The 14,081-nt window shown below is 41.3% G+C and overlaps 1 protein-coding gene across 1 annotated transcript in view; it reads right to left on the bottom strand.

Moving 5' to 3' along the window:
• Window positions 1-8,876, bottom strand: part of susd6 (sushi domain containing 6) — a 29,807-nt gene extending 20,931 nt beyond the window's left edge. Inside the window, exons 1-2 of the mRNA XM_061091141.1 lie at window positions 8,674-8,876; window positions 1,927-2,103 (exon numbers count right to left, since the gene is read on the bottom strand). Of these exons, the coding sequence (XP_060947124.1) occupies window positions 1,927-2,062 (136 nt within the window). The 5' untranslated portion in view covers window positions 2,063-2,103; window positions 8,674-8,876. The remainder of the gene's footprint in view (window positions 1-1,926; window positions 2,104-8,673) is intronic.
• Window positions 8,877-14,081: the final 5,205 nt, after the last annotated feature.

Raw genomic sequence — 14,081 nt, 5'->3', positions numbered from 1 at the left:
TATTAATACAAGAGAGAAAAATATTAAGTAAATATATAATTTAAAGAGCTACAACTCAGGGACTAAGCACAAGTGTATTACCAGGTGCACTATAAGGAAGTAATGTCAAACACACAGTACAAAGATAACCTTTGTTCCCTCAGGTGTAGAATGTTACATTACCTTCCTGTAAACTATGTCACTCTTGATGTATAATACTGTCAGTGCCAAAATAAAAACAAAATAATCTATAAGAAAGTTTTTAAAAAATAGCTTGATTGAAGCTGATAAGATGGCGGGTCTAAAAAGTTCTCTAGCTCATAACTCATAATGTCTATTTAAAAACAGACAGCTGCAATTCATCTTAGCGTTGGAGTCTTGATAACTATCTGTCCAATTACATCAACCGACTAGTGTTACAGGTGCAGTTGCATTATGGGTACTGGAAAATAATTCTTGGGCGTACATTTGTCCCGGTGTAATGCACCAACTGTCAGAAACGTGGTCGATGCAGGGTTTGCCTTCTGGTGTAGTGACACAGAGGATATCTGGGGACAGCCTATTTATTATTCTATGTACCACACACACACATGTAAAAGATGGGGTTTCACACACATACACACACATTCACAGCACTGAGAGCACGTGGGCATTCGAGGACATTTCCTTGGTATTGGTAGGCAGTGAATGTGTGTGTGTTGGATTTAAAACGTGAGCATGATACCAGCCCCTCTGGGCTCAACATGAATCATGTGTGTTACATAAGAGCAAAAGAAAGAGAGAGGATACTCTTGGGATCAGCGGTGCCCTTCTCTTGCCCATACGCCTATCTCTGTCTCTCTCTCCCTCTCTCTCTCTCACACACATTCATTATTCATTTAGGCTTTAAAAGAAGGAAAATCAATTCAATGATTACAGGAAAAAACTATCACGAAGCGCTGCCTTGCACCAGGTTTTCATTGATGGAAAACAAGCCCACGTTGTATTCTGCACCTGCTCGGGTTGACAGTTTTATTTTCAAAGCGCTGCAATCGAATTAAAATTTGAAACGGCAATCACAAAAATTTTACAGTGGATTTGAATTTGCCCTCAGACCAATGACCGTTTCATCCCCACACACACACACACACACACATTTACTCATTCATACAAATACAATCTGCCTTCTTTCTGTGGCAAGGACATCTGGCACATTTCACAAGCTGCCGATGTGTGGGGAGAGAGTGTGTGTGTGCGTCGGTGTATCTGGGTAGCGCATGTGTGGAGGTAGAGTGTGTTTGTGTGGGGGGAGGGGACTGGAATATTGGATGGCTAAAGTGAAAGGAAAGCTGGCACAAGTGAAGGGGTTCAGCGAGTACAAGCCACTGGCATTGTGTTCCTTAACAGGAAACAAGACACAGGCTTTATCTGTGCTGCAGGTGTCGATAAATACGTGTTATCAGCTGGTTAATGGAACTTCTATCTGTGAAACCCAGCTCGATATTAAACGTCACGTTCAAAGATAATAATCTAACATTTCAGGCTGGACTAAAAGCCTGATCTGTTGTGGCGGCCATTGTGGGGTAATAACCAAAGCTGGCTAGCGGCGCTAAAAGCTCTCAGAGGACGCTAAATGTCACGGCTGATTAAAACCTTATGACAGCAATGTGACCGCAAACAACATCGTCTCTCTTCCACTCAATAGCGGAGGAAAACTGTTGTGACCCATTAGGACAGTGAATGGATTCACGGAGTGGGTGGGAGCACACGAAAACACTTGGCTGCCTAACGGAGGAAGAGCAACCCGATCGACCCGAGGGGAGAGGAAACCAATTCAATCTAGCTGACCTGCGAGGCGAGTTACAAAAAAAAACCTCAATCAATTTACAAGAGATGGCAGAGATGGCCGTTTAGTCGATTTGTATCACGTGGGAGCAGAGACAGAGAAAGAGCATCTGTGTGTCCTACCTGATGCGTGACCATGAGGGAGCAGGGTGAAGAGGAGGAGAAGCGCGGAGGCAGCCAGCCTGTGGGCTCGTGAGGAGGTGGAGGAAGAAGAGGAGGATGGGGCTCTCGTCTGAAACGCTACCATTCCATCGCACATCTTTTCCTCCGGCGACCAGCGAGAGTCCTCTACGGCTTAACCTGTCAGGGCCACATAGAGAGTAGGGGATAGAGAGGGAGGGGGGAGGAGGAGGGACACAGATTACTATCAACATTCAGTGAGGATTACGTAACCGAACGCAACACAGAGAAACAGGAGGGGATAGAGAGCGAGCCGCGGTGTAAAGACAGGAAGAGAAACTGAACACAGGCCGTCTCTGGGCGTCATACACTTGTTTTGCAGTTGATAACAATAACTGAACGGATGACTGCATGTACTTCCTCTTCCTGTGCGTTGGTTCCTCGAAAACTGCGTCCTTCTATTTATACAATCTTCCAAACAAGACGTAAAACAATTCCCAGCTCTCGTTTCAAAAGACGATGGTGGCGGGAACTGCAGCACGAGCGTTTCCCTGATTTCCCCTTTAGTCTTCAATCATCGCTCTGCCTCAGAATCTAACTAAATAAACCAGCCGTTAGATTTATAGATGATGTAACAGGGAAACCTTATCCCTGCAGCAGATGAGTAGCAACGTTAGAGGGAGGAGGGCTTAAGAACGTGCGAGGGAGAGTCAGCACAAAAAAACAAAACAGTGATTACAGCTGCAACTTTAATGAAAACCCTGTTGGTGAGGAAGGGAACTAATCCCTTCTGTTTGGCCAGTGACGCTCATCCGCAAAACATTATTAAAAGAGAATCTGTCATTTGTGCAAAATGTATAAAGGCATACAAACAAACCCTTCCTAAGCAGGGATTCCCCAAATGTAGTTATTGAAGAGTGATGCTGAGGAGGACACGGTACTTTTTTACAGCTGAATGAAAAACAGATGCTGTTCCATGGTCGGCTCAGCTGTGGTGCTACTCTGCCATATGCTGCACGTCGGTAATAAAGTTTGATGGACAAATTACGTAATGATAACTTGATCAGGTTCCCCTTTCTGAAAAATCCCTGTATTTTGTTTGGCCAAACATAAATGTTGATAAATGTAAAGTATCATTTATAGCGAATATCAATCAGTAACAGTCGTTTTATAAACTGCAGTGATGGCAAAACACTTTAAACGCCAACAGTGGAAGGAATGAACACAACCACATGCACACAAACAAAAACACCCCCCACATCCTTTCTGCACGACCATGACACAGGCTTCACTAACTTCCTCAGCACATTTGTCGGTTGATTGGGGGATACAACCAGACGTGCACTATCATTACCGTAATGAGATGCAGGTGCAGGCAGCGATGGTGAAGCAGCAGTAGCAGCGTTCTACGGGGAACTCGCCCGACCGGCAGGCAGCAGCCGAGGGCCCATTACAGCCACACAAGGCCGCTGAGCTAATGGCTACAGTAATGGCATGGCTGCACTTAAGACAGCCACAAATGTGATTGCAGATCTACCGTGTGGCCACCGGCACCGATGTGTCGAGGGAAGTTACGGTAAACAATCACACACGGATGCCAAATAGCCCTACGTGCTTCCAGGGGGAGTCCAGTGGATTGCAGACCTTAGTAAGTGGTTCAGGTATTGGACAAAACAACAGGACAGAACGGACGCTGTCTTCACTAAACAGCAATCCATGGCCTTATATGTCATTGTCAAAGACTCAGACTGTGTTTATAAATGGATGTCACATCTCCACTTCCTTCGACTATCCAGATTTTATGACAAAATGTCCTCGGTACGAATTTAGAACCAGAATAATCGTGACGTAGAGCCGGGGTATCGAGTTCCCTACGATAAAAGTACTGGACCAATCGCTAGCCAGTCTCAGCTCAGTCAATCATCAAGTTTCACCCCATATTTATAGCTGATTCCTACTTTAATCCAGTCTGATGAGAACTAACACAACTGACAGAAAGCATGTTTGAGAGATATGTGTTGATAATCATTGTGTATGTCTCCTCTGTACAGGGAACCATTTTTTCACATTGTGTGCTACCGCTGGTGCTCCAACATTTGAGTGTCCTGCACCAGGCTAGATTTCAAATAACGGAAGATCAAGACAATCTAATTTGGCAGAACATTTCCATGACACAACCAGCAGGGGTCCCACACCTCCTGCCACCTTTCTGATGTCTCAAAGAGCCGATGGGATGGAGAACGGTACTTGCATGTGGTGCAGACCAGTGGGAGAGAGTGACGCAAGCATGTTTTGGCTGGACAGTTAGGTGACTGCATTGAGCCAAAGGGCAGCCAGACGGAAACACATGCCGGGGGACCTGTGCCAGCCATTTTATCCATAGACGCTTTCTCATTTGTTCATGTTGGGATCAGAGCGATGCTGCCTGGGTTACAGAGAGGCTTTACATTAACTCGTCTTAGGGACAAAACAAGGGCGAACAAAAGTCAAAGGCAGGACAAGAAGGAACACGTGTTTTGTTCAAAGGCACTTGTTGGGATGTAAATAACCACTTGGGATGGCACTTATAATGCAGCACTGACCTCCTCAGAGAGCCGAGGGCGGAGTATTAAATGGCCAGTATGTTTGCGAAGTGAAAACTTAGGCAGAATTAGCTTAATTGCTTTCACGCAATATCGTCTGAGAAAGGAAAAAGTCATTAACTCCGTGCTTAGGTCCCACAAAAACACAGTGTTCCAATTAGTTAGAACAAGACAGTCCAGACTCCGAGGCTTGAAGGATTTTTTTTTTTTTTGCAGATCTTACGATGTGCTGACTTAATTTTCATGCATTTTATTGATTAATAGCACAGCCGGCAGTTTGACACCCGCGGCACAGACATGCTTCCCAGTCTTAAAGTCAAATGTGTGAGTTTTCTGTCAGAAGATGTTGTAAGATGTTGAGCTCGTCACGTTACATTAGAGACGGTGCTGCTATTTTAAACTTCAAGAGACTGAGCCTCTGTTTCCTGGAACTAGGTTTTGCATCCAACCACACGCACAAACACTTCCTGCCTGCAGCTGCATGAAGCCAACATCAGCTTCCCCAAATCACAGTTACGTGCAGGTAACAGCGTGTTCAATCAAAGAGTGCATGTTTAAAAAACCATCAGTGTCATTGCAAAGTCATTTGAGATTAATGAGTACTTTAATTATATCTAGTAGCATTACAGTGGGGAATCTAACAGAATAAGAGCTTGTCAAACTGAAGGCACTGAGAACTATTAGGAATAAATGAATCTAAAGCATAGGTTACCTGGCTAGTCTGACTAAAGCGATTTAATAAAAATATGTAGAGACATAAAATTACATAAACGCACGCAGATCCAAGAGAGACAAGGACTAAAAGACTCAATACAAAACATATGACATTCCTTCCTCATATTAAGTACAGCCCTGTGTGTGTCACACTTTCCTAGGTGTAAAATGTTTCAACACAACTTCCCAATACAAATTACACAAAGACTTCCTGTCAGCGCTGATTGTCAGTTGCAGAACAAAAAGCAATGTCATTTAATCTGTTGTGTTTCTGCAGCACAAATACTTAGTATGTTTTGTCTACTTAGAGGGAAACAACTCTGCAACTCTGCACTTCAGACAGCACAGAGAGGACCAGCCAGCCAGCAGGCTGTTACTGCAGTTTGTCAGCTGCCCGCGGCTCCTGGAATGCAAAGGGAGCCAAGGAGAGCAGCAGCGGAGGCATCTGTCCGGGAACAGAGAGCGCTCAGTGTGCCAAAGAAACAGCCGAGAGGAGATTTCCACCCGATAGGCCCCAATGCTACTCCTGCTGGTGGAGCCCGTCTGGGCCTGCGGAGGGAGCCCAGAGATGGGGCTCTGCATGGCAGCACAGAGAGGACCCTTTGTTGTCAAGCATTTTGTAGTGTTAAGCCCCACGGGGCCCGAGCATCCCTCTGCACCGCCTCAAGCAAGGGGACAGAAACAGACAAGAAAATGGAGAAGAGAAAAAAGAGAAGAAAAGATACGAAGAGAGAGAGAGAAAACACCGGAATAGCTTATGTTGACAATGTTGAAATGTCGGGAAATTTGAAAATAGGACTGAGGCCAAACAAGGTTCTTATCTTTGCCCACAAGATGTTTTCTCGGAGCTGTGTTGTCAAACTGAAAAAGGCTGTGAATGCTGAACCGGGAATCATAAAACTTTCAATGAAACTACACAATGTACTTTAAACTGAGAGCCACGAAAGCTGCTGGTGACTGTGTGGAGAGCAGGGCATGTACAGTACAACGTGTAAAAACGGAAGAAGGCGATTTGAGCAATGGGAGTCAAATGTGTGACAACGGTTACAAAATAAAGGCATCTATGTAATCGGTATTTTTGACCATTTAAAAGGTGTGAGATGATAGGGTTACAACACCAGGAAATAATAGAAGCGGCCGGGTACGTCACCACAGCACTTACAACAACAGCAGCTAAAGTGGAGCAATGACTCAGTGCAAACACAACATTGTTTGTTAATGAGAATCTACCGAAACTATGGAATAAGAAACTACACAAAGGGAAGTACAACTAGAGGTCAAACGACAAATGATCTAATAACTATTCTCATTTTCATCTGCCTCACCAATCCAGTTCTAAAATGTAAAACTGAAATAAAGCAACTGACTTTCACATATTGGATTTTACATGTCTGGTACCCAAACCAGTATAATACACAAGGTAAATGTACAGCAAACCATTTATAGGACTACTACACCCAGTAAACAACTAAGAAAACCATAAAAAAAAAATAAAAGACTACAATGCTACACAGAGATAATACAAAAATACACCACAAATACGCATGTGAACTAAAATATACGGGAACAACTTGATCAGGACATCACGCTCAACGCTGTAAATCCTCTGATGTTGGCCCCACCTACTGATCAATAAGTCAAGACAATAACTTGCAGCGTAATCGATAATGACCGCATAAAATCGATAGTTACCAACGACGTAAATTATACAAAATGCGAAAAGATGGCAGATTTATTATGTTCTCCACTTGACACTTGATGAAAACATTGCTCAACCCCCCCCCCCCCTATAGTGTAATTGTTAGCACTTTTGTCAAGCTAGGCCATCTTCTTTTGTGTAGCTGAAACGTAGGGTAGTTAACGTATTCCAACGGTTAGCTAGCTTCAACAACACACTTCGCTAACACAACATTTTTTGACAACTCGCACCAATTGTCCCTCGCGAGTTGTCAAACGTTGCGTTCACATTTTAGCTATTGTTTGTAATCCCGATACGAAGAAAAACACGGAAGAGGAGGTAAAGAGAGAGAGAGCGAGGTAGATCGCGGTGACCCAGTAAACAACTAAGAAAACCATAAAAAAAATAAAATAAAAGACTACAATGCTACACAGAGATAATACAAAAACACACCAAAAATACGCATGTATACACACGGGAACAACTTGATCAGGACATCACGCTCAACGCTGTAAATCTTCTGATGTTGGCCCGACCTACTGATCAATAAGTCAAGACAATAACTTGCAGCGTATATATCGATAACGACCACATAAAATCGATAGTTACCAACGACGTAAATTATACAAAATGCGAAAAGAAAGCAGATTTTTTATGTTCTCCACTTGACACTTGATGAAAACATTGCTCACATCCCAATAGGAGACACAGCTCAGCAGACTGGTTTCACTGGTTTCCCATCAGACCTGGATACTTCCCTGATATCTGGTGTTTTCGCAAAACTGGAATTTTTTTTCTTCTCATGAGCAAACATCACATTTCCCCCCTTTTCCCTTATTGCAACTGTCTCAACATATCCAACCAACGACTCAAACTTTCCCTTGGAACCGAAAAGCCAAGGGGGGGGGGGGGGGAGCTTATCACTAGCCAAACAAGCGACCCTTTAAATAAAAAAAGTACACATATATCCCTGCTACTGGGGCACAAACGTGGACTACACTGGTGTCTTCACAGCAGTGAGTCACACGCTTCGACACGTGCAACTGTACTGCGAGCTATTTAAACAAAGAGTGGGGGGGGGGCTGCCAACACACACACACACACACACACTGAGAGAGAGAGAGACAAAAACAAAGCGACCCCATTATAACAAAGTGGCACAGCAACACACACACAAACACACACTTACTGGAGGTTGATCTGAGCTGATGTTTATAAACCATTTATAACGTGGATTCTACGCGTCCTTTTTTGTAATTTTTTGTTGTAATAGCTAACCGCTTAGCTCCGATTATTGTCCACATGACCCGAATGTACCATTACAGCTGTTTCGCGAACACACGCCACCGACTCGCTCCCACAGCCGGTTTCCTCTTATTCTGCGTCAATCCCCCCCCCCCCCCTTCCTTATAGTGTAATTGTTAGCACTTTTGTCAAGCTAGGCCATCTTCTTTTGTGTAGCTGAAACGTAACTAGGGTAGTTAACGTATTCCAACGGTCAGCTAGCTTCAACAACACACTTCGCTAACACAACATTTTTTGACAACCCGCACAAATTGTCCCTCGCGAGTTGTCAAACGTTGCGTTCGCATTTAAGCTATTGTTCGTAATCGCGTTACGAAGAAAAACACGGAAGAGGAGGTAAAGAGAGAGAGAGAGAGAGAGGGAGGGAGAGAGAGAGAGAGAGAGAGAGAGAGAGGTAGATCGCGGTGGCCTGCGTGTGATTAGCCTTTTAAGAAAAAAACACACACACACAAACAACAACACAACACTCACCGACGCGAAGGTGAGCAGCTCCTTCTCCGTCGTTCACATTCGGGACATTAACGCGAAGACAGCCCGGGGGGGAGGAGGAGACGGTAGGACACCGGGGGGACGTGAGTGCGTTTCCTGCTTCTCGCTCTTCTCGCTCTTCTCGCCCCTCGCTCGTCCTCCCTCGGCTCTTCGGGATCTCTGACTCGCGCTGAGCGGAAACACTCGCCTCCTCCCGCAGCTGCCGCGCGCGCCCCCGCTCGCTCGCTCGCTCCCGCGCCGTCTCCATGGCGACCCCGTGGTGAAAAAAAAGGGGGGGGGGCAACGCCGCACGAGTACCGCTTTCAAAATAAAAGCGCCGGGATTTGGTGGTTGGGGGGGAGACAAAAGAATCCACCAAAAAAACACACAATAGAAGCTGCTCAACGGCATTTTAGAGAGTGTATGAAATCGTGGTTGGTTACAGTTATGAAGGCAACTTCATTAAACGGCATATACACTTACTTCCATATACACTTACTTCACATCATATGTGATAAGTGTTCATATAAACCATATTGATATTATATATAATTTTATACAATAATATTGTCTTTTGCACACTCTGTATACATATTCTTACACTCATAGTATATTATATTACCTATTGTATAGTCAAATACTTATATTCATACCTCTACTATATATCATATATTATATCATACTCTCTGTATATTCTTTGTATACATAAGTCCATATATACACATATTTATACATGTGTACATGTTATAATTATAATTATTATATTACTATTACTATTATATATACTGTTGCTGCCATTATTACTATATACTGCTATGATATTGGTATAATTACTATACTATATATACTGTACTATTTTTATATACTGTCTAACAATAACATTACCATCATATCATCAGTACTATTACCATCATCTTGCCACTGCACCTTATCTACCTATTTTATTTTATTTTATCTTGTGCTTCTGTTATTTATTCTTTCTACCTCAATATTTTTATTTTATTCTATTGTATTGTATTTTATTGTATTCAAATATACCGGCTGCTATGACGACTTAATTTCCCTTCGGGGATGAATAAAGTACTCCATCTATCTATCTATCTATCTATCTATCTATCTATCTATCTATCTATCTATCTATCTATCTATCTATCTATCTATCTATCTATCTATCTATCTATCTATCTATCTATCTATCTATCTATCTATCTATCTATCTATCTATCTATCTATCTATCTATCTATCTATCTATCTATCTATCTATCTATCTATCTATCTATCTATCTATCTATCTATCTATCTATCTATATTGTTGATTTTGTTGAAATATAATAATAATATTAATATTAAATTAAATATTAATATGAATTAAATGGTGGAATGAGCTCCCCATCGACATCCAGACATCAGAAAGTTTACACATCTTCCGCCGCAAACCACAAACATACCTCTTTCGACTATACCTATTATAACTTTTTTAATCTAACAATTTAGTAGCACTTAAATGGCACTTACTTACAGCACTTTGTAGTTTTGCTTTATTTTTGAAGACATTGCACTTTCTTGATTCTTCCTCGGTGTTGAATGCACTTATTGTAAGTCGCTTTGGATAAAAGCGTCAGCTAAATTAAATGTAATTTATAATCAAACACGATATGTCAGTAAATAAACATCTAAAGAGGCAGTCACCTTTTTGTAAAGCCCTCCCTAGCTCCTTCATCCTAAAGAAGTTCACACACTCCATCATAGTATCAAGTATCAAGCATCTCCATCATTGAACTAGACACTAGATACAGTAGAGCAACTGCTCTATAGATATCTATCTCAAGTGTTAGGCCAAATAACCTTTCTCAGTATGTGTTATGATGTAATTCTATTTAGTAAACAGTGCAATGGTCCACTCCAGTGGAAAGAAAGTTCATATCTGAACAGCAACTGAAGAGGAACTTCTCTGCACTAAACACAATAGAAACTGCTCTATGGTATTTAAGAGACTTTACCTGAAGTCATGTTTAGTTACAGTTATGAAGGCAACCCCATCAGATGGCCCGTCTTATTGATTTTGTGAACATATAATAATAATAATAATAGTAAAACACGATGTGTCACAGTGAATAAGCATCAAAAGAGGCAGTCTCCTCCTTGTAAAGCCCTCCCTACATCCTGAAGGAGTTCACGCACTCCATCATAGTATCAAGTAGCTCCATCATTAAACTAGACACTAGATACAGGGGAGCAACTGCTCTACAGAGATCTATCGTCAAGTGTCAGGCCAAATAACATTTCTCAGTATGTGTTGTGATGTTATTGTAATTAGCAAACGGTGCAAAGGTCCACTCCAGTCACTTGAATCATGTCAGGCAGGTTGTTAAGTAGAAAGGAAGTTATAACTGAAGAGGTACTTCTCTGCACTAAACACAATAGAAATCGGCTCAACTGCATTTTAGAGAAAAAAACTCCTTCATTAACTGGAAGAAACCTCCAGCAGAACATGACTCGATGTAGGAGGCCACCTGCCTCGACCGGAGAGGAGAGAGTCCCTTAAAAAATCCAAATCCGTCGGGCTTTGTTATCTGGTTTAAGTTCCATACCATAAAAACTAAACAGTAACGACATGCAAAAGTCTGGGCACTGTGTCACGCATGAGGTGGGAATATTATGGTTGGCATCCATGGTTCCTTCAATGCTACACTAACCAGTTATCTCTGCCTACATCTGAGTTTTGGCATCTGATCTTATTCAGCATTAGAGTTGTGTCCCAGCCATTGGTTTAAGAAACACTGCAAAAACATAGAGAAAGGACAGATTCCACAGAATGTAAGCCAACTGTGAGCGCAAATTTCCTGCACTCCATCAAGTAACTGAAAATGAAATGAGGCTGGCTTCTACAGCAGGACAACGATCCAAAGCAAACCTCTAAGTCAACCAAGAAATACGCGTCAAGAAAGGAAAGCCGAAGCTTTTGGAATGCCTGTGGGAGCCTCTGGCCTGAACTTCATTGAAAATCTGTGAGAACTTGCTGTGTCTGCAAGACGACTAAAAATATCTGTGCACTTGGAGTGATCTGTTGGAAGAGTGGGTGAAAATTCCTAAATCTGGAATAGAAAGGCTTGTGGCTATTATAAGCGTTTGCAAGCTGTTATATTTGGCAAAGGGGGGGTTGCTCAGTACTCACTCAGTTGGGAACCCACACTTCTACGAATACAATCAGTTTTTCCCTAGTTTTAATCCATCAACCAAAAAGTAACCGTGCATTAACTTTTATGGAAAGTCTCCTTTAAATATCTTTTCTCATGTAATTCCAAATTTCTACCTTATATCTAAAACTATACATACTTCTTGATATTAGACATTGAATGCACTGTTGGACATTGTTGGACTGTGTAAATAAACACCAGGGACCAAGATGGAAAGAAATTCACTTCACACTTTTTTCATTCTATCAACACAGATGTTTGGTTTTTGCTTTTGCAAGGAATATTTTATTTAGATCATTTGATGTGGTTATTCTTTGTAGCTGTTACAACTTAGGAATACTAAACATTACCACAGACTGCATATGTATTAGATTTACACACAAGTCCTTATAATACCTGAAGGGTGGTCATTTAATATCACATAATATCTATGTGCATAAACAGAATGAGAACATTCCACTGTATAATCCTCAGTATAAAGCTTTATTGGCACAGTAAACTTGTACGTTTAAGATAGACGGGAACGAGTGGGTGGAATATTTACTGGCATTGACTCCGAGGGGAAAACAAGTCAAAGCTCTCATCAGACCAACAACCCCAGTTCACTCTGCACATGCAAAACACAATGTGTCACAGTGAATCAACATCAGAAGAGGCATTCACCTTTTTGTAAATCCCTCCCTACCACGCACATCCTAAAGAAGTTCACACAACTGCACGTATCTCTGTCATAGAACTAGACACTAGATACAGAGAGCAACTTCTGCATAGAGAAACAAATGGGTTATTGATTTTCTACATCCATGAAATATAGAGGGCAGCTATGGCATTAAAATAAGATTCTATTATAGAATAATGTTGACGTGGAGGATAAACCGGATTTGACTTTAATGTGGGAATAATATAATCCATATCATATAGTAATCTGTCTTTTATCCTCTGTGTGGAGCTCAGGGAGCAGCTCAGAAACTACACACATATTATATTTAGTAACATTTGCTTTCATTTGTATTTACAGCTTTGTCTACATTTTCCTTCTACTTGTATATGTGTTCTGCATTGTCCTCCAAGTCTTAGGCCAAATAATCTTTCTGAATACGTGTTGTGATGTTATTGAATTAAGTAAATGGTGAAAAGGTCAATTCCAGGCCCTTGAATCATTTCATGCAGGTTGTTGAGTAGGAAGGAAGTTCATATCTGAACAATAACTGAAGAGGTACTTCTCTTTGTGTCAAATGTAACACTAGAGCTGATGCCAAATATCCCAAGAACAAATGACCATTAGTTAAAACCAAAACATTTCTTTTCATCCGCACAAACACAATTGTTTTTTACAGGATTGTTGATTCCACATAGTTGTTAATCCACCTCCTCTTATTTTTTCCAGTTCCAGTTAAATTTAGCTCCCTCCCTGATCTCTTCTTACACCCACGCCTTGATTTCCCCTCTTTGTATATGAAACTTGCCTCTCCCCTCTCCTCTCCCAGAAGAATCCCTGGTGAGAGAAGAGGTTTTAAAGTCATGGCACTGGCCGAGCAGTGACTGGTGGGATTGCTGTGCAGGCAATACCACAACACGTTTGTTATTATATATTCTGCTCAGCCCAGGGCTAGAATGTGCAGAGTGAAAAGCCTTGAAAAAAAAATGGACACTCCATTGAGAGATGATACAGGAATTACTTACTTACATACATGCGTCATAATTTTAGATCTTTTGGGGAGAAATTGTTAATATTTTCCTTTTGCTGCAACGTTGAAATATTTCTTCTTCTTTCACAAAATGTAACTATCCAAGCAAACACACTGATGCATTCATAATAGAACTATTACTACTTCCTACTCATAATAAAAAGAAATAGTAGTAAATAATATCACAAAAATAGTGATAAATATTACTACTACGAGAAACGATACAAATTTTTGGAATTCTGGTAATGCCAATAAATACTTGTACCCATACTACTACTAATAAATACTAATTGATTTCTAATTAATCAATCTTAACTACAAGGATCAGTAACACCTGTGTCAACATGGCCGCTGTGACAAAGCTCTCTAGGGACATCTAGTGGAGACATCGCCTTCCTACTTATATATACACATCATTTTAGTTTTTTACATACAGTCTATTTGTCGAGATATCTGTAATTATTATAATTTTATTTAAATTATATGTGATTCATTATAATTTTCAAGCAGCATAAATATACATAT

Source organism: Limanda limanda, chromosome 18 (assembly GCF_963576545.1).
Source record: "Limanda limanda chromosome 18, fLimLim1.1, whole genome shotgun sequence".
Classification (NCBI taxonomy): domain Eukaryota; kingdom Metazoa; phylum Chordata; class Actinopteri; order Pleuronectiformes; family Pleuronectidae; genus Limanda; species Limanda limanda.
Note: the sequence above shows the minus strand (reverse complement) of the source record. Positions and strands in the feature narration are given on the sequence as shown.